Source organism: Phaseolus vulgaris, chromosome 8 (assembly GCF_000499845.2).
Source record: "Phaseolus vulgaris cultivar G19833 chromosome 8, P. vulgaris v2.0, whole genome shotgun sequence".
In the NCBI taxonomy this organism is placed as follows: Eukaryota; Viridiplantae; Streptophyta; class Magnoliopsida; order Fabales; family Fabaceae; genus Phaseolus; species Phaseolus vulgaris.
Window position 1 is genome coordinate 54,054,981 of NC_023752.2, and position 19,664 is coordinate 54,074,644.

Sequence of the window (19,664 nt, forward strand, 5' to 3'; positions counted from 1 at the left end):
TATGTCAGGATTTAGATTCTTGATTCCCATACATACCTTGTTGAACCTGTCCATAAAAGCTCTCAATGATTCTCCTCTTTCTTACTTAACATTAAGGAGAGACATGGAGGATGTACGATGGGGTCTAGTCGTAGCATATTGAGTGGTGAATTTCAATTCCAAAACATCAAAATTGGTTATGGAGTTTGGTGGAAGGTCGGTAAACCATCCAAGGGGTTCCTCTCTTAATGACGTGGGAAAAACCTTGCACCACACCGTTTGATCAACAGTATACAGGGTCATTTGTGTTCTGAAAATGTTTAAGTGCTCGTTCGGATCGGTGGAGCCATCATAAAGATTCATGGTTAGACCTCTCCACTTATTGGGAAGAGGTGTAACGATGATATCATCTGTGAAGGGATGACCTATTGGGTTTGCTACTTTGCCTGGAGCTACATACTTGATGCTTTGGTGGGTGTGGGGGGCAAGGGGGCAAGTGATGTGTGTTGTACGACCTAGGTTGGCACTTTTGTTCCAGATTGATGTGGAGGTGGCGTTCGTGCGCGAGAGTGTCCCTCTCGTTCGGATTGCTCAAGCCGTTCGAGTAGCCTTTTATTCTGCTCCTTTAGCTGAGCCATTTCCTCTTGTCGTTGTCGCTCTTCTTCCTGTTTATGTCGATCCTTCTCATGACGCAACTAGTTTGTAACTCCTTTCTAAAGCAATTCCTGCATCCGAGTCTGGAGGGTTTTGAGCATCATCATTTGTTCTTCTGTTGTGTTGTCATTGCTGGTGTTGTTCACTGCTGAAATCATTTTTGCTTGTTGAAATCCTTATGTCTGGGAAAAAGAGATTACTCGGTCCCCACGGTGGGCGCCAATTGTACCTATGTGGATGTTAGGACAGAGTAATATTGATCCACGTTGATACACAATTTGTTGTCGTGCGAGTAACTCCCTAATTCCTCAACTTCTTTCTCCTTCGCGCATGCGCTCGTCTGGTTGGCGGGGTACCTGCGATTACACTCCGACGCTCAAGTTAGTGTTAGTAATTGGTCTAGTCTCTTAGGATATCAAAAACATACATTTTCCCCCTTTCGGAAGTCCCTTTTATAGGTTGACTTGGGCCTTCACACTCGTGTGGGGACAGATAACCGGTTGCCAAGACATGTGTAGTGGTTTCTAGGTTGTGTATAGTGATTTCCGGATGTTATGAGAACGTGTTTCGACGTGTCTTTGACTTATTCAACATTAACCGTGTCTTTGACTCATTCAACATTAACTATAACTATTTTCTTGCCACATGTTTACTATCTTATATTATTAAATCATTCCCTCGGTCGTCCAGGATCCGACCGGTACCACCCGCATTAAGAATTTGCCTTCAAACTAATTTTCACAAACAATTTAACGATCCGACCCGTACCCGGTTTATTTCCGGGTTGCTGCGACCTTTAACGTGTCCGAAATTTGGCGTCCCGGTTTCTTTCTACAACGACCGCCGTGGAAGGAGGCGGAGGAACGTTATCGGATATTTACCAAAGCGCGAAAAAGCTATTGGTGAAGATACGCGACGGCTTGGAGCGCGTGTAGCGGTCGGAGCAGTCCTCCTCCGACCTCTCATTTGCCGTCTACATCGACATCACTAAGATCCAATCCCTCTGCGTCCAGATGGATCGTTTTTGCCGCAGCGTCGCTGCCAAAACCGAACGTGATCTCTGGATAAGGTTCATCAACTTCATCAAATTCACTCACATTTCCGTTTCTAAACACATTTGCTAATAATTTGCATGTCGTGATGCTGACGCACGCAAGTGATCAAAATTTTATAAACAAGATATTTTATGTATGAAATTTGTTGTCAAAATTGCAATGCATATAATCTGTAATGTATGTTTGGCAGTGAAATTGAGAAACTGTAACAACATCAAGCTGTTTCTGTTTGTACGATTTGTTTGTTTAGTTGCAAGATATTCAGTTTGTGACTCTCCTTGTTGTGCAGAAAAGTGGAACAGATAGCTGAAGAGGCTGATTCCTTGAGAGAATGTTTGGATAAATATTACTGAAGGAATCAGAAACGGATGTTGGAAGCTAAAGAGAGAGCGGAAGTTCTGGAACGAGCTGTGTGCAATTGCTGGGTGTGACATTCTGGAGTAGTGATTCAGCATTTCTTTAGCATTGTTACATAACTGATTTTGTTAATTTCCATGAGCTAGAATTGGGATTCCAGTCATGTTTTGAGAATTTTTGATGAGGAGGCACAAGCAATGTCCATCCATGGATGGCTCTGTTCGGGAGTTGGAAAAATGCTAGTTGGGGAAGCCATCCTCTCAGCAATATATGGACAAAGAGAACGATTGAAGGTAAATCTTCCTCATTTCCCTTAACTCATCAACACATGAGAATAGGCACAATAGCCTCCAAGATATGACACCAAACAGTACTAGGATACCTGATCAGGTTTAGCTATGATATTTTCTCTTTTCTGGGGTTTTCCTTTTTCAGAAATTTTACATGGTAGTAATTGCCTAACTACTATCTATGTTATGGTTGCTTTTTTTTTCTTCTATTTTTATATGTTCCAAAATATTGACATATTAACTATTTCCTTTCTGTAGTTTTCTTTAATTGAAACCAATTCTCACCACTACACTATTCATTCTCAAAATCTCAACCCAGTATTGCAGCTCTCACCCACCCTTCCAATTTTCATTTGTTAATTGCTTCATCTAGATTTAGTTGGTTTTGATACTTTTAGTGCAGCTTTTTTTGTTTTTGTGAAAAAAAAAAAGTTGTATTTTTTAATGTTATTCTCGGTAGTAAGATAAATTCAATAATTAATGTCCGGGCCTTTTTTAAAGATGCTAATTATAGTAATGATTAGTGGTGCATTGATATTAATATATTTTAAAATGTCAAAAATCAATATAACTTGGACTCATGATAGAAGCACAAAAAATACTAGTAGAAAATCCAAATTTTTGGTATTCTTTCACTTACGTTGCTGTGCATTGCGTTTGATTTATATTTTGGTGCAGAGTGCACACAAAAACATTGGATGTTTTCAACAGGGTGGGGATATCAAAATCTGTTTTGAGGCTAATTGAAAGACGTAACCATGTTGATGAATGGGTCAAATATGCAGGGATGCTCAACGTCATTTTCTTGTTTGCTTTAATTTTGTGGAGACATCAACACGGTCAGCTGTTGAAAAACAGACTTTATTTTCCTGACTTCCACTGTGGAAAGTATATAAATTTTAGATTTTAGTATGAGCAGCAAAGAAAACAAAGCCAATTCATACTACTACATGTAGAAAGAAGTTGTATATATTTGGGCTGGAATTGCCAATTCCTCATTTGATTTTGTAATAAATGGTTTCATTAGCTACTCTAAATTCTACTCATGTTAAACGTTTGCACTAGAATTTAACAAGTGTTGAGGATGGCTAGTATTTACAAAATTTGACTGATTATACAAAGCGAGGGAACTAGTGAACCACCAAACTTCAACTTTAAATGACCCCTCAACTGTGTCAGGAATCCAACACAAAAACATCTGCGAACCAAGATTTTTCGTTACGACACTTCATCGCATACCATTGTTTGCACAATGAACAAGAAGGATATCTTCTAACTGAAATTTTCACTGTCAAGATTTGTCCTCTATATAAGCTGAACGCAGTTTTAATTTTCACTGTTAGGATTTTGTATTCGATATAAGCTTCTTTCAACACTGAACATTCAATCAACTTGCCTTTGAACTGTTATTGTGAGAAAGTGGATCCCAGTTGTGTTCCTAGGCTTTAGAAGGCCCAGAGTTTTGGCGAGCATCATAATTCATAAGCTCTGCAAGGGATCCTTTTGGTCTCTTACCAAATCGCCTAGATGCTGGCTTGCCTAAGGTTGTTGCATTTACCATAGTGGTTAGTGTGTCCACGCCTTCTGAAATTGCTGGCATACCAATGCACCCATCACAAGACAAAATACAAGCTATGGCATGCAAAGAAGCCGCCATGATGGGAGGAAGATCATTCCTTGGATGTGTCACCTAAAGAATATAAATTAATGTGTCAAGAATGTTATTTGAACAGAAATGACATGAATAAATCACAAAAAGAGAAAAACAATTTGGTTATTTACTTTGTATAAAATTGCTGCTGATAATCGCTCTCTCAAGCAGTATAGCTGAGCAACATCGATTGCTGTTGAACGAAAATAAAGCCAACGGTCCATGATTACTTTAACCGTGTTACCAGGAGAAGACATCAACTTATCCTCACGGCCTCCGCCTCCACCTCCACCGGACTTAGCATCAACCTCCATCCCATCTTCACTTCCAACTTCATCTTCACTCCCTCCTGCATCATCCTGATCCCCATGGTCATTTTCTTCACCTGGAGCAACAGCAATCTCTGTTGAAAGCAGCAAAAGTGGAAGTGGTCCAACAACTGAGCAGTTCCTTATGTTCATACCCACATCACTACGAGTAATCTCATCGTACACAATTAAAGTGTGATCTAATTTTTTCTTGAATAACAACTTGAAATTTGTAGAATGATTGTGCAACCGAACTTTATCACCACTTGATGTTTCAACTATATACCCTTTTCCAATTTTATTTGGTATAAATCTCCCAACCATTGGATATAATCCTGCTGCCAAAACCGCATGGAGCACACCAGGGTCATGTGCATTCACACTGTAACTTGAAGCATCTTCATGGATAAACCCATTTCGAATTAGTTCCGCTTGAAGTTGCCTGCGCATGCCAGATAACATATGCATGGCACTTGAAGACACAAAATACTGAGAACAAAATCGTGCTTCTAGACCCATTTTCTTTGAATTATTCCAGCATTCAAATGCAGCCAATACAGCAAACTGATCACCACAACCCCCATATAGAGAAGCAAGCTCAGATTTGGCAGCTGCGGCTCTCTTTTTATCTTCAGGTAACATTGCAAGTGTAAATGGATCTCTATACTCAGATGCGCAGGCGAGGGTTAAAGCTGGATCGAGGCAGTTCATCAATATAGCGAAAAAAAGCATCCTGCAGATTGATGGGTGAACAGGAAGAGAACCAAGCTTCTCCCCTAGTTTGGTGAGTTTTTCATCATTTGAAAATGCCCCAATCTCTTGAAGAATTATAATGGCGTTGCGTATGGACTCAAAAACTGGAGGATCTAGCGTCTTGCCTAGAAATTCTTCTACTTTGCAATTTGGATCTAGCAACTTTACCTGTCACAATAGAGAGAAAGAAATCTAACGTGAGGGCAAAATTTTTGTCTGGTTTCATTTTCATATATGGCCATTGACACCTTGCTTGTGCAACAAAAGAAAAAAAAAAGCACATCCTTAGGAGGGTGTTTGTGTACTTTCAAAACTAATTTAAATTTCTACAAGATGAAACTGGTAACAAACCTATATAAAAATATACTTGTTCAAAACTAAATTCAGTCAGGTTTAAAACTTATTCAAATTGATTTTCAAATCAGAAATAATGAGTTGGAGTACCCCTTGACCTTCAGTAAATGAGTGTAACTGCTTCATCTAATCTAAAAAGTAACAACCAAATCACATATACAATGCGGCGTCAAAATCCTTCCAAAACTAGATACATATCTTTTCAACCTTAAGGTTAGGCACCAAATATCATAGACACCAATTTCATCAAACAATGCAACAAGACCCTCCACTATTTTCTCCTCCAAAAACCTTACAAATTTTGCACAAAAGAATTCCTTAAAAAAAACATGTTTGAATTAAGCATTACAGAGTTACTAAATTTTTCCATTTGCTAAATTTTCATGTTTACACTCTACGGGGGGGATACCAGAGAACTTTTTACCATTTTATCATTCAGTAACAAGCACCAAGATTATGAGTTACAAATCAGGAAAGATGGAATACCTGCAGACAAAGCTCCTCAATAGGTATTCTCCTAATTTCTGGATTCTGAAAATCTGGTAAGGAAGCTGCTCGAGTCCTTGAGTATAGATGATAGCTTATTCCAGGTTGACAGCGGCCAGCACGTCCCTCTCGCTGCTTAGCACTTGCTTTTGAAATCCAAGATGACTGAAGAGTTGACACATTGTTATAAGGATCATAACTTTTTTCCTTCATTCGTCCAGTGTCTATGACATACACTATATCATCAATGGTGATAGCTGTTTCAGCAATATTTGTTGATAGTACAATTTTGCGGCAACCATGGGGTGGGCGCCTAAAAACCTTCTTTTGTTCCATGCTTGGAACCATTGAATGTAGAGATATGAGCATAAACATTGAGGAATTCTTGAAAAAAGATGATGCAAACAATTTCTCACGTGTTCTTTTTATTTCATCCCAGCCCGGAAGAAAAACAAGGATCCCTCCATTTGTCGAATCAATGCATATTTTTCTTATCAGCTGCTCTATCAAAACAACATCAACAAGTTCTGGGTTGACTGTTGACAGGTATTTATCAAGTAGCTTATTCTCTTCTGTGGAGTTGGAAAAACCATTGTCTAAGTGCTTCTTCAATATTTGAGCTGCTTCTGGTTGGTTTTGCCTTTCAGCAATCTCCAGTGCAGTCATTCCATCCTGGGCCTTTAAATAGCAATTTGCCCCACAAGATAAGAGCATGCACATATCACCCACTCTACCCTTCCCAGCAAACACCATTAATGGAGTCATGCCAGTTAAAGAATGTTGGTAATTGAAGAGTTCTGGGGTTCCTTCAGAAGAAACCAACTCTAATAGTATGTCCCACTCATCATTAGACCAAGCCAAATTAATAGCTTCATCCATAGAAAGCTTCTCTTCTTCACTTAGCTGACTAGTGTTTATAGAAGTACTGCATGTGGTACTATCAAGATGATTATCATTCTTAGATTTTACGATAGAAAGTACGTCCTCCAAATAGAAAGTTTTGACCTGAAGAAAGATGGGGTAGAGATTGTAGTAAGTACAATGTAACAAAGTATTAGTTGATTACAATCTGCTACAATATAACTACCGGATAAGTGAATCCCGGGACACTTATGATTGGGCAGCCCCCAAAGTAATCAGAAAATCTCACAGAATCAATGGTGGCACTCATTAATATCTGTAATATCAAAGCAGCAGAAGGTTAAAAATATTGGTTAAAAATGGAAAATAACATTATTATAAACTAAATAAGCACTTCACCATAGGCAGAAAATAGAGACAAAAATATGTATAAATGTAATAAATTTGAACTGACCAGACGTAGGTGAGGATATGAAGGGAGCATGTCTCTGCATTTGGGTTAGCAAAAATCAGAGATATCAGTTCAAAAACAAGACAGACCTCTCAGGCAAGTAATCTTCTTTATTATCTTTTTTCTCTGAGAAGGGAAAATTAAACATAACATGGATGTTATTGTTGCCACATACCTTTTAGAAAAAGGCATTTTTGCTCGTTAAAGACTAACTCAACACTACCCAAAACAGCTTATGCTATTAGGTGCAAAATATCTCAAATAAGCTTAACCTACAGCCCAACTTTCCCCGCACTTATGCAACATGCATTTTATACATTTGTATTAACTACATCACACAAGAGATTAAAGGCCAAAAGGTTCTTTTTAATTGTATACCTGATGATTGCCAACATGAAGTCAGAGTATCGATCCCTTTCATGAATTTCGTCCTGAACAAAAATGAATGTCACCTCAGTTTGCAATGCCTACTTTGCAGGGGTATACACAGGATATGCTTTATATATTCCAAGGTATACTTTCCAGGTAAAGTATGTGCAGAACATGAATCACATGCCAAGATTTAGAAGAGATAATATATGAGACATTTCAATTCACTTCCGACTCTTCCAAAAGTCTTTGAGAATAACATGAAAGTTTCAAAGTTCATTTCCCCTGTATAACATCTATCACGGCCTTGTTGTGGATACCCATTGCTGAAAAATCATTTATTTTAAGTCTGATCTAGTTCATGTAGTTACAGTCACTATTTAGTAACTACTTTATAATTGTTCACATAAAACTTCTAACAATATGCAATAATTCAATCTGTGATAACTTTTCTAATTTTATAAGTACTTAAACAACTCACTTTTCTAGTTTTATAAGTACTTAAACAATATCAAGTTTTAATACTTTCATTTCACCCAATGTTATCATAAAAATGGGTTTGGGCAAGCTGCTAAAAATACAACTGGGAAATGGTGATATAACTGGACTATATTAATTATTGGATTGGAGATGTTATAGAATCAATGTGGCTTGGCTTGACTCGGGTGGTTTTTCAGGCTAAGAGGAAACTTGACCAATTGAACCAGTCCAAATTAACCAATGACCCTGAGGGTTTCTAAGAGAACCAGTGTGCTCATGCGTTTTTTTATTCTTTTTGTGATTTTTTAAAGTAGTAAGAAATTTTTACAATCTTTCAAAATAAGAAATCATAGGCTATAAATGCTTTCAAATTTTTGAAGTATATATTAGTTAATGTGATTATACCAGTGACCCAATGACTGAGCATTAACTAAGTCGATGGCCAGTTTAAGTCTAATAACATTGCTTTCACCATATAATGGCCAATCATGGTCACATCATCATTGATGAGCAGTGGGATCGTAACTTCACTCAAAGAAAAGGGAATTTCTTCAAAAGTTGAAGCCAATTTGCCATAAAATTACTAGGAAGCTTTGCAAATCAAGGGACTGTTGGTTTGAAAAAATATTTTTTGTTTTCACTTATAAGAACAAAAATGTCAAATAGTTTTATTTTTTCCATCAAAAGTTTTTATAGAAACATTGAAAACCATTTTTTATTATTTTCTGTTTTCTCGGTTTCCTATACAAAGTTCTGAAAGCAGAACACTAAGTGAAAACAATGTGACATTTTTCTAATTAAAAGCTAAAACAGAAAATCAAAACAAAACACATTTTCTCCAACCAAATAGCTCCTAATTTTACAACAATTTCAAAAACAATGTTTCAGATTCTAACAGATTTTCCCAGTTAGTTCAAAGTTTCAATTACACAATTTATCTTAGAACTTACCCGTCATACCTAATAACCAATTTTTTGACCATTCAAATAGTTCAATATATGAAAATGTGATATGGAAGAAATAAAAACGTGAAGTATTTACCAAAGATTAAGTACCACACGTTTATGCTCTTGCTGAAGATAGAAAGTAATTTACAAGTACCATAATTATGTGAGTGATTCCAGAAATGTCATCCTTCATGTGCCCTATCTTTGACGAACGGGAACCTTTGGAAACCAACACCCTTAATAGCACTCCAGTAGTACATAGCACAATTGATGATTGTCTTCCCCCTCTGCTTTCTAACCGTATCTGGATTTTTTGTTTAAAATGTAAGAGATAGAATTATGCGTTCATGAGATGTAAACTACTAGAAAAGCTAATAATGTTCGCTAAGAAGCAAGGCAACCAGTAGCTTCAAAAGGGATAGGCATAAACCAACACAGTATAATGAATGTTGAAGGGGGGAAAAGGCATAATTCTATGTAAGAAAGATAGAGATACGGGGAAACAAAAAAGATATCTGTTGATCGAGACAATAACAAGAACACTCATACTTCGCTACTGATGACATCTTGCATTTCCTTCTCAGTCCCGATAAAACAAGGTGCATTGTGAGAGTGTAACACACAAATGCAAAAAAATGGTTTTATTATGATAACAGAGATCAATGTTCACAGTACCATTACTAAACCAAAGAAACAAACATAAAATTACCTTATATCCCACATTTTCTCCAATAGTCTCTCCTCTCTCAGTGGAGATTCTCTCAGAAACTATACATAGAAACAGCAGAAGGAGACAAATCTCAATTGAGACTTAAAAATAAAGATTAAAAATTAGGTCCGAAATCCGAAAGAGTTGCACACCTGAAGTTGCAGAGATCCGCCGAGGCTGAGTACAAACTATTTTACATACCTCTCCCTTACCCCACATATGATCCAAAATAAACTGTGGAACCTGAATAATGTTTAATATAAAGTTAAAATAGGACAACAAAAAAGTAGAAAGATAAATGCATGGCATAGATTGTTAAAAGACCTTGGTCCATATACAAAGATGGAATTACCAGATGGGTGAAACCCAAAATCACAAAGCATCAAGTAATTATCAGTGTGTACAATTATCAAAGCATGAGCCAATTAGTTTAAATTGGGGATAAAAAAGCAAGTGCATTAATGTAAAAATGGAAATGTGGGTGCAAATTCGTATCACAATTCACAAGCATACTAAAAGGACCAATCATAAAAACATCAATACATGACCAAAAGATTATTATCTAGAAACAGTCGCAAACAAATTACATGTAAATGTAGCCGTATCACAATAAAGACAAGGCAAAGAGTTGGTAACCTGCGTAGTCTTTCCGCAACCAGTTTCACCAGATATGAGAACTACCTGCTTTGAAACACATGGAAGGAAATATTAAGACCAAAACACAAACAAAAATCTAATATGCAAATTAAATTTAATTGATGTGTAGAAATGCAGTAAAACTAAAATCTTTCTCAACCATGTTATTTGATGTATATAACATGTCAATGTGAATCATAAAGCTAAATCATAGTGCAATCAGCACCCAAGCTATACCAAGTAGATGCATATGCAAAGCAAAAATTACAAAGAAATTTTTTAAATTAACCTGGTGAGATTCAACAGTTGATGTAATTGCATCCTTGAAAGATGCAATTGGAAGCTTAGATCTATCTCCAGTGATCTGAAAAAACGGAAACCAAACAAATGAGTTGATAACAAGACTATTCCTTTGCTAAGGCTATACATACAGTGTAAGAGGAATAATAGAAAAACATCATTATGTTGTGTTGCAGGATTAATCAATGATTTTCTTCCACCCTTTGTCTAGAGGAAAAGGGGAGAAAATAGGTCAAGTACCTATTGGGAGAAAAGTTCAGACTTTATGTCATTCAAAAAGTCTTAAAGGGCAATAGGTGAACATATTTAAGTACAGGTAAATATTAAATCTTACTTAATATTATTATTACATTAAATTTTGTATTATGTATTGAAATCATATACTTATTTATTCACCACTTCAAATATCAAGCATGTTGACATACATAAAAGGTCAAGCCTATAAGTTTATTAAAGGATATATACTTATGCCTTATTTCAAGACCTTATTGCAAAATAGACTTTCAATAAGTTAGACTAGACTTTCTAATATCTCACCAGCCTATTTCAACCCTATCTGATCCCTCCAATATTAGTGGTAACTTGGCCACATGGAGAAGCAAAAAATCAAAATATTGTTGCAAGGTTGAGTGTGGAGGAAAAATTTCAACCTAAGTAAAAGGGTTTGAGAGCTATTATAGATGAAAATTGTACTTTTACAACTCAGGAAAAATTGAAACTCCTATAAAGCTATTTTGTGATAATAAATCAGCATTAATATGGCACACAACATAACCCTTAATGACAGGACACAACACGTACAGAGGACCAACACTTCATCAAGAAGAAGCTGGATTGTCTTGCAGCTATAGCATAAGCCCCTTTAGCGTTTCTATTGGTTGATCTATTAACCAAGATTTATCCCACAGAGCCATTTCAAGATCCTAGGTGTTCAGTTAGATCCTAAACCCAAATTTTAAGATGGTATAAAAAACTATCATATATCTATTGTTAGGCCACCTGCATTGCCAGGCTTCTTTTTCAATGTCTCAGAAAGGACTACCAACAATAGAGCTGACCCAAAATGACTGAATGAAGCATCATATCGTAGAGCTACCAAAACGTTGACTGTTAGAGGGTTAAAATCGGACATCAGCTACAGATAACACATAAGTAATGCTTGTAAGGCCCGGGTTGTTCTCACCTTACAATCCAATTTTGTAACACTAAGTTAGTCTCTAAGTCCAAATTCAAAGAATATGTAAACCCACTCACTCCTAGCTGTTGCACCATTTTATTACTAGTGAAATAATGTTCAGTTCTGTTAGCTCAAAGTCAACTTTCAAACAATAAAATTCATATAGGTTTTCCAACAAAACTCATACATCTATGTTTCTGAAGCTGAAAGGAGAGGGAGAAAAAATTAACCTGTTTCAAGTTAGAGACGTTGTTAATTCTAGAAGAAAGAGCTTCCACTCTCGTAGCAATTTCAGTTTTGGTCATCGAGGGCCTGCTGAAAATATCATCATGCTTCTGTTTTGGTTTTTCAGTGGTAGTGTCACTATTTTCTCCAACCATCTCCCACAAGTCTCCATCACCAGGAGGATAATGAGCAAATAAATCACCCAGCACCCACTTTGTCTCTTCAGAAAATGTGAAATGAGGAAGATTTTCAAACCCATTATCAGTGTCAGACTTCTTTTTTATTTTTTGAACAGACACTCTCCTGTCCTTCCCAAGCCTACACAAAAGTCCAATATCAACAACACAATATGCAAACAGCAAACATCCAATCAAAAGCATTTCATTACCAACTATTCCATTCAAGAATTGTGACCATAATTCTTACAGATTTAAAAGTGCAATTTAACATGAGTTTACTTTAACACTCACCCAGAACTTTTAGATCTAAACCCCATTTTCTGGGACATTTGATGCACCCAAGCACGCTCTTGGTTGGACAAACCAGCTTCAAACCTGTACACTGCAGAAAAACAAAACAAACCCGGATTTCATCAATGGATACATCCATGCAATCATCATCCTTCCAACAAAAATTTTAAGTGATTCACAAACTACCCAACTCAAACTCCACAACAACAAAAAAGTGCAAATATCCAATCCATACAAAAACACCCAATAACTCAGAAGCAACATTCGGGAAAGAGAAATGAACAACGACAACAGTGGTGTGCATTCTTGTGCATCAAAGGGTGAAACAGTTGCAGAAAAAAAAAAGGGGTGGATTGAATCTTGGAGCCTAACCTTCATCTTTGGAAGCTCGGAACTGTTCCAGAATCTGGGAAATGCGAATCCTGGTGACTTCATCAACTTGGGGGGTTTGGCGGCGAAATGCCTGTTCTTTCTTCTCTCTTTTGTTGGTCATCGTTTCCAATGAACGAATCCAAGTGGAGAAGTTGTCGCAAGCGAAGCTCCTATTGTATTTGTGTTTGGTGTTTCAGCTTCTGTTGCTCATTTTCTCAAAATTTAAATTCTTACACCTTAAATGTCTTCTTGCATGAGAGGGTTCCATTTCTAAACCTATGTGTATAAAATAAATAATGTTTACCAATTTTATTTTTAGGTCGTATAAATACAATACTCTATGTTGAGGGATATTAATCTGTTAAATATAAATTGTAATATTTGGATAGATTAATATTTTATTTTCAATTAAATAATGTGCCCGGTGCCCTAGATTCAAAATCTTAGCATTCTTTTTCTTTCCTTTTATTTACTGTTTCTGTAGGTAAATATATCTTTTGTATATTTGTTCCTTTTGCAAATATTTTATTTTTTATTGGAAATAGTCTAGTAAAATGTTGTAAATTGACACAACTATTATTATACTTTAGATTTTAATTTCAAAATTTGACAAAAAAATTATATTTTAAAGTTTTTTAACAATGTTATTGTATCCCTTAAGTTTCAAACAAAAATTCGTTTGGGTGGATTTGCATATGAAAATAAATCTCTTCTAATATTTATTTTTCATTTATAGTGAATGACCCAAACCTAAAATCCTTCAAAAAGAAAAATCAATCACCTTCTATTTTATATAAAAAAATTCTTGTTACTTTTGTATTACTATTGAATATTTTTCATTTATAGTGAATGACCCAAACCTAAAATCCTTCAAAAGAAAAATCAATCACCTTCTATTATATAAAAAAATTCTTGTTTGTATTACTATTGAAACATATCAATGTCTAATATTACTTTTTGGCATTTAGTTTTTACTTGTCTCAAAAAATAAGAAGCAAACCAACATGACCCTTGGACGCAAGTCTAATTACTTATTATTGATATAAAAATCCAGAATGCAACAAGTCAGATTGCAACTATGTTTTACGGTCTTGAAATCGTTCTTATGTGCCAAAACATCATCGTTTTATTCCCAAAACCATTATATAGACTTTTACATTTTTTGACATTTTTAGGGGTTCTGTTGTCCATAGTCTGTATTTAAGAAAGTAGTTGATTGTTCATGCAAGGAATGTTTTGCATTACAATTTTAAAAAAACAAAATGCTTTTGCGTAAAACTCTCGACTTGTGCATTGTTTGTTTCCAATGAAAACAGGAAGCAAAAAAGATCACCTCGGCAAGAAAGAAGAGAAAAAGAATAGCACGGATTCTTGGCTCCAAATGAGAATTTAGTAAACGCTGTAAAACTAAAAAAATAGTCTCACGATTCATGAATCTAATTAAAACTAAAAAAATAGTCTCACGATTCATGAATCTAATTAAATAGGGAATATTTGTTTGAAAGTTAATCTAATTAAATAGGGATTTATGAAACAGGAATTTATTATGAGATATATGAAAAGTAAGATGCATGTTTGACATGAATGGTCCACTTGAGGTAATGGTAATGGTATTTACAGAATTGCAATGATGAGAAAAAGAAAAGAGAAATGAATTGGAATGAGTTGGTGATCTAAGTTTCCCCATTGCAGTGATGGTGGATGCCATTGCTGGGAACATTTTGGTAGTTGTTGTGCAGACAATTTAGACCCCATATCCGAATTGTCCGGTCATCACTAGCTGAGGCTAACATGTGGGGGTTTGCTGGGTTCCAGCTTACACAATTTACAGATCCTGAATGACCAGGCAATGCTTCTATTAGCTCCCCTGAGCTTCTGTGCCATATGTAAACCTACAAACAGACACCCACCCAACTTCAACTTTAATAGTTCTCCAAAGTTATTCAATACAACTCAGTATCATAAGAGCTTGGGTAAATAGTAGTGTCAATAACATTGCAGGGATCCTACATGCTGCATAAAATTGTTTCACATCCAAAAGTAAGAAGTTTACTAGCTGCAAAATTTCTATCAATCTAACATACATCTTGTATATACAATTATTTATTCCTCATTGAAGATCTACTAAACACCACAACTAAACTAGTAAATATGGATTTTCTTTGGTGCTACATTGACAAACTGAAGGCCTGGAACAATACAAAGAGGAAGGCCAAGGCAGCAGTTTCTGACCATTACAATATTGTAGTTGAATTCATTCAACTAGTATTATAAAGCTGTCCAGTATATATCAATCAAATTAAAAACACCACTCCATGGGTCTTTTATGTCTATTTTAATGAGCCTTTTTAGGCACACCTTACCATTTATTTTCACAACTTTTTAGAGCACTTTTGAAAATTGTGATTATTTTCTAGAACTATGATTAGACTACACATGCACCAAATTTTTGTAATAAAACACAGATTTAAAAAATAGAAACGATTATTCTTTGATTATATAAGAAACATACAAGCCTTTCAATTTGCAAATACTTTTCCCATTTTGATCAATGATATTAAGGATTCATACCTGTGAATCCTCACTTCCACTTGCAATAAAAGCTTGCTTAAGGCCACCAAAGCAAGACCTGATAATAAATCGGGCACTTCTATGACCTTTGTACTTGCCAACAAGCCTAGGATCGCCTTCAATGTTCCATAGATGTATTTCTTGATTCAAAAGATTAACCAACAAGAATTTGTTATCCTTTGATAAGGAAAAAGCCGTTATTGATTCATACTCTTCAATAAATCTCTCATTATTTGTTTCTCTATTGAACAACAGTACGGCATTGGATTTACAAATACTTAGAATCTCTTTCCCGTTATCCATGATTTCCAAATCAGATATCTTAAGGGTTTTTTTTCCTTTCCAAGACTCCACTTCTTTCCCATCTAAATCCCACATGCAAATGCTCTTGTCACTGAAGCCACAAAGTATATATTTCCCACATGGGAACCACGTACAGGAAACTAGGCCAGTACCAGCTTTTTCATAAATTTGGATGCATTTGCCAGTGGAGACATCCCAACGCCTAATAGCCTCCTCCACTCCACATGTGAGGAGCTCTTGGTCATTAGGACTCCATGAAACTGAAGAAACAGGTTTCTGGTGACCAGTCAATCTATGCTTTACAGTCAGTCCACCACTTACTCCAACCTATTTAAAAAAATTTAAAAAGTGACACCTGATTTCATAGCATTAAGCCGTATTTTATGTGTTAGAATGCAATTTTTTTGTCTTGATCAACAGGGGGGTTCTGAGATATGACGGAAAACATTGTAACTGCGATTTGAATTTGCAGTATGATGACTAAATCAAACACAGGCAATGAAGAAAATTTTAGCGGCAAATTAAAACATGGAAGAGCAGAAAAGAGAAAATGTAAATTATGAGATCAATATCAAATATTACCTCCCAAATTATTGCAGTTCGATCATTTGATGCTGAAGCTAAATATTTCCCATTATGTGAAAATTGTACAAACCAGACTTCATCATCATGTGCCTCTAATATCTGTTGCAATATTACCAAGAAAAGAAAATAAGATTAGAATGTAGATACTATCCATGCAATATGCAAAGTGAAGACAAGATGGTCATTGTAAATAGACGGCAAAAGGATGAAACCAGAAGACAAAGTCTGTACCTTACCTTGTCTCATTTCTCCTCCCTGGTTTTGGGGATTTGCTTTTTAAAGAAATTAGATTATAAATATCAAACCTATGTAAAAAATTGGGGATTGGTTCTGAAATAAATTAGATTCTACATCCATCTCATTTACAAGAAATGAAGAGTATTTTAATAAGTAAAAAATAATGAAGGCATTTTAGGTAGAAATTGCAGTAGTAAGTAGTGTAATTGCATATATATAGAGAGACAAATGCATGACACCCATAGAAATGGTACCTTGCCCAGATATCTCTTACTACGTAAATCTGGTGAGTAAGTTCCTACTAGCTGTGCACCAGTTGTCAGGATATTTAAATTTAGATTTTCCAATATTATTAGAAGCACCAACCATGGACTTCCATATGAAGATAAAGGGCATGGGTTTACATCAAAAAGACATCCTACTTTATGGTTAATGTCTTCTAATTGGAAGCAACTAGGTACTCTCAAAGAGTAAGAAGCAGGCCTATTGACAGGTCAAGGGCAAAAGCAATAGTCACATCCATTTCCAAGATGCCACCATTTCGCATTCACATTTCACAAATCTAGTAAACATTTATTTATTATCATGAAAAAATACAGGCGAAAGAGAGAAAAACTAACAGAGTTCTACTAAACATATCATTTTCTAACCTGTAATGTACTGGAAGGAATCTGATCTTTTCCACAATGATGATCTGAATATAATGACATCTCCTTGTCCAATGAATTATGAAATGGGCATGCCTCTCGTTGTAAGATAAGGGCTTGTTCAACTAGATGCTCCAACCTCTTTTCAGGTATCATTACTGTAGGGGGAAGCAGTTTCTGCAATTCCTCTAGAAGCTTTGACCGAGACCTCACCCTTGCAAGTCTAGGAGAAGGTGAAACAATGCAGGAAGAAAGTTCTCGAATTTTACTACTATTAATGCAAAGTGGAGCAATCTCCGTCCTCAAGGTCTTCAATGCTTCCATGACATTTTCCCCATTTAGAAGCTCAAAGAATTTCTGCTCCAATATTAAAAATGAGGCTGACCTGACCATGCTTTCATCTGCAAGAGCAATTTTACGTAATGTGGCTACACTGTCATCCCAATTCCCATCAAGTATTTGCTGCATAAAGATATTCACCCCAGGAGAGTGTAAAGGTATTCCAGACTCCTCCTCTAAATGTGCCCCACTCTTTCCGTAACCGAGAGAATATAAAGCCTTTGCAATTATCCTGACAAATTCCTCTTTCTTTATAACCCCTTTGGAACCAACAACTTGTTCGTCCCCTTTGGACGGTAGAGGCCGCGCCATGAAGTCCCTGGACAAGCCTCCAACAGGCTCTTTAGAAGAAGAACCGTTAGACAAGGCAACTAATCCTTTAGAGGATAACTTCATTCGCTTTAAAGCTGGTTCTTCATCTTCCACACCTCCCATGAAAAGTGCCCCTCAGCCCATATATAATTTCAGCAGCGCGATGAAACAACACAAACAACCATACAGCAAAGAAAATGCCTCTGAAAAACCACAAGGAAAACAATGTCTGCATGGAAAACAGCATCGACGACAGTAAGTACAATAAAACCAAGTCCTGAAACAACAGAACCTAAACCAGTAAACAAATTCCTCAAATTGAAACTAGCAACCTAGCACAAATTTCGAAAATGCCCACATATAGAAACACAAACAACAACAGTAAGTACAATAGAACCGAGTCCAGAAAAAAAGCTAAAACAGCAAACATATTCCTCAAATTCAAACATCATCACCATCAACAACAACAACAAAAACAATAATGCAAGCATCCGAGATTAGTTACTTGAAAGCACAATGTTTCAACCAATTTCATTTTCATCTACCAAATCAATAAGACCCCGCGATGCCTAGCAAACTCAAACACCATCATCTCGAAAGCGAAACCGAACTCAAAAATTGCGCAATAAATAAATAATATATAATAAATAAACAAACTATAATATGCATTTTCCTAGGAAATAAACAGAGACACGTCGAGCAAATCTGAAGAGTAACAGAAACAGGATAAGGTAGAAGAATCCGCATCAAAAGTCGCAGATCCAATAACATGAGAAGAATATTACGACGGTGATGATCCACCGACTTACCGAACAAGCAAAGCAAGGATCGGAATCAAAGTCTCAGACGCGATCGTCAGTTGAAAACCGCCGATTCCTTCTTCTTCTGCTGCTTCTTCACACACTCTTCAGTTACCAAAACCACACACACGCTCAAAATCCCAAACCTTCTTTCTGCTTATGCCTGCAAAGAATGATAATATATATATATAATATTTTTAATTATAACTATGAATTTTTGTATTGCTAATTTATAAATTCTTTAATTTATAGTAAATTATCAAAAGGTGCAACTGAATTAAATTTCTTATATAGGTTTTCAATTTGAATCCTGAAATGAAAAATAACTTGATTAAATAAAAATTATATTAAAAACAATGAATTACTTTTGTCCATAGAATTAAATTTCATAAGAAATAAAATTTTACTTGCTATCTGTTTCTTTCTCTTTCTAGTATTTTCTTTTTCCCTGTGAAGTTGTTGTGAAATGACAATAAGCACCCTTAACTACAAACAAACACTTTCTTCGCTTTGGTATATGCCTTCCTTGTTTCTTAAACCATCACGCCATTGCTTTCATGTTTTCACACGAAACTTCACTGTATTATATAAATTATACACTTTTTTTTATAATAATGTTTTTAATTATACCATTATTAAATAGAAATAAAAAATTTAATTTTAATTAAAATATTAACCAATAGTGGTGGTGCATATATGTGTGCACATTGGATAGAAAGATGAGAATCGTGGACATTTTATATTATTGAGTCATATTCGTCTCAGACACTTCCACTCACTTCAAATATAAGAAAATGGATAACAAATTATTCACTATTTTTTTATTTTTCAAAATAAATGTTTTAGGATTAGATAGTACATGTACCTACCGACATAGAGAAACTATAAAAAAAACAGTGAGTGTTTCGAGAACCAATATTATAATCATGTTTCAATTAAGTTGTGATTTCAACATTTTTTAAGATACATGTAAGATTTAAAGTTTA

The 19,664-nt window shown here is 35.6% G+C and overlaps 2 protein-coding genes and 1 long non-coding RNA gene across 4 annotated transcripts; 1 reads left to right on the forward strand and 2 right to left on the reverse strand.

Annotated features, from left to right (window-relative positions):
* The first annotated feature begins 1,436 nt into the window (after window positions 1-1,436).
* Window positions 1,437-3,368, forward strand: LOC137827177 (uncharacterized). The gene is made up of 3 exons (XR_011083674.1): window positions 1,437-1,702; window positions 1,978-2,338; window positions 3,014-3,368. It is a non-coding gene; the product is annotated as an uncharacterized lncRNA (long non-coding RNA).
* Window positions 3,273-13,191, reverse strand: LOC137827176 (DExH-box ATP-dependent RNA helicase DExH6-like). The gene is made up of 14 exons (XM_068633399.1): window positions 12,885-13,191; window positions 12,513-12,603; window positions 12,048-12,360; window positions 10,630-10,704; window positions 10,341-10,385; window positions 9,857-9,947; window positions 9,705-9,763; window positions 9,150-9,299; window positions 7,578-7,630; window positions 7,203-7,236; window positions 6,975-7,064; window positions 5,888-6,892; window positions 4,118-5,215; window positions 3,273-4,025 (listed from the first exon to the last, which is right to left on the reverse strand). The coding sequence occupies exons 1-14, from the start codon at window positions 13,003-13,005 to the stop codon at window positions 3,774-3,776; spliced, it is 3,477 nt and encodes a 1,158-aa protein (XP_068489500.1). The 5' UTR covers window positions 13,006-13,191; the 3' UTR covers window positions 3,273-3,773.
* Window positions 13,192-14,409: 1,218 nt separating this feature from the next.
* Window positions 14,410-18,841, reverse strand: LOC137823768 (WD repeat-containing protein 26 homolog). 2 transcript variants are annotated; one of them, XM_068629029.1, is made up of 5 exons: window positions 18,688-18,841; window positions 17,231-18,107; window positions 16,341-16,442; window positions 15,456-16,085; window positions 14,410-14,776 (listed from the first exon to the last, which is right to left on the reverse strand). In XM_068629029.1, exons 2-5 carry the CDS (start codon window positions 17,999-18,001, stop codon window positions 14,558-14,560), a joined length of 1,722 nt encoding a protein of 573 aa, XP_068485130.1. In that variant the 5' UTR covers window positions 18,002-18,107; window positions 18,688-18,841; the 3' UTR covers window positions 14,410-14,557. The 2 variants fall into 2 exon arrangements, with proteins under 2 accessions (XP_068485130.1, XP_068485131.1); XM_068629030.1 differs by having other exon boundaries at window positions 14,410-14,897.
* Between the last annotated feature and the right edge of the window lie 823 nt (window positions 18,842-19,664).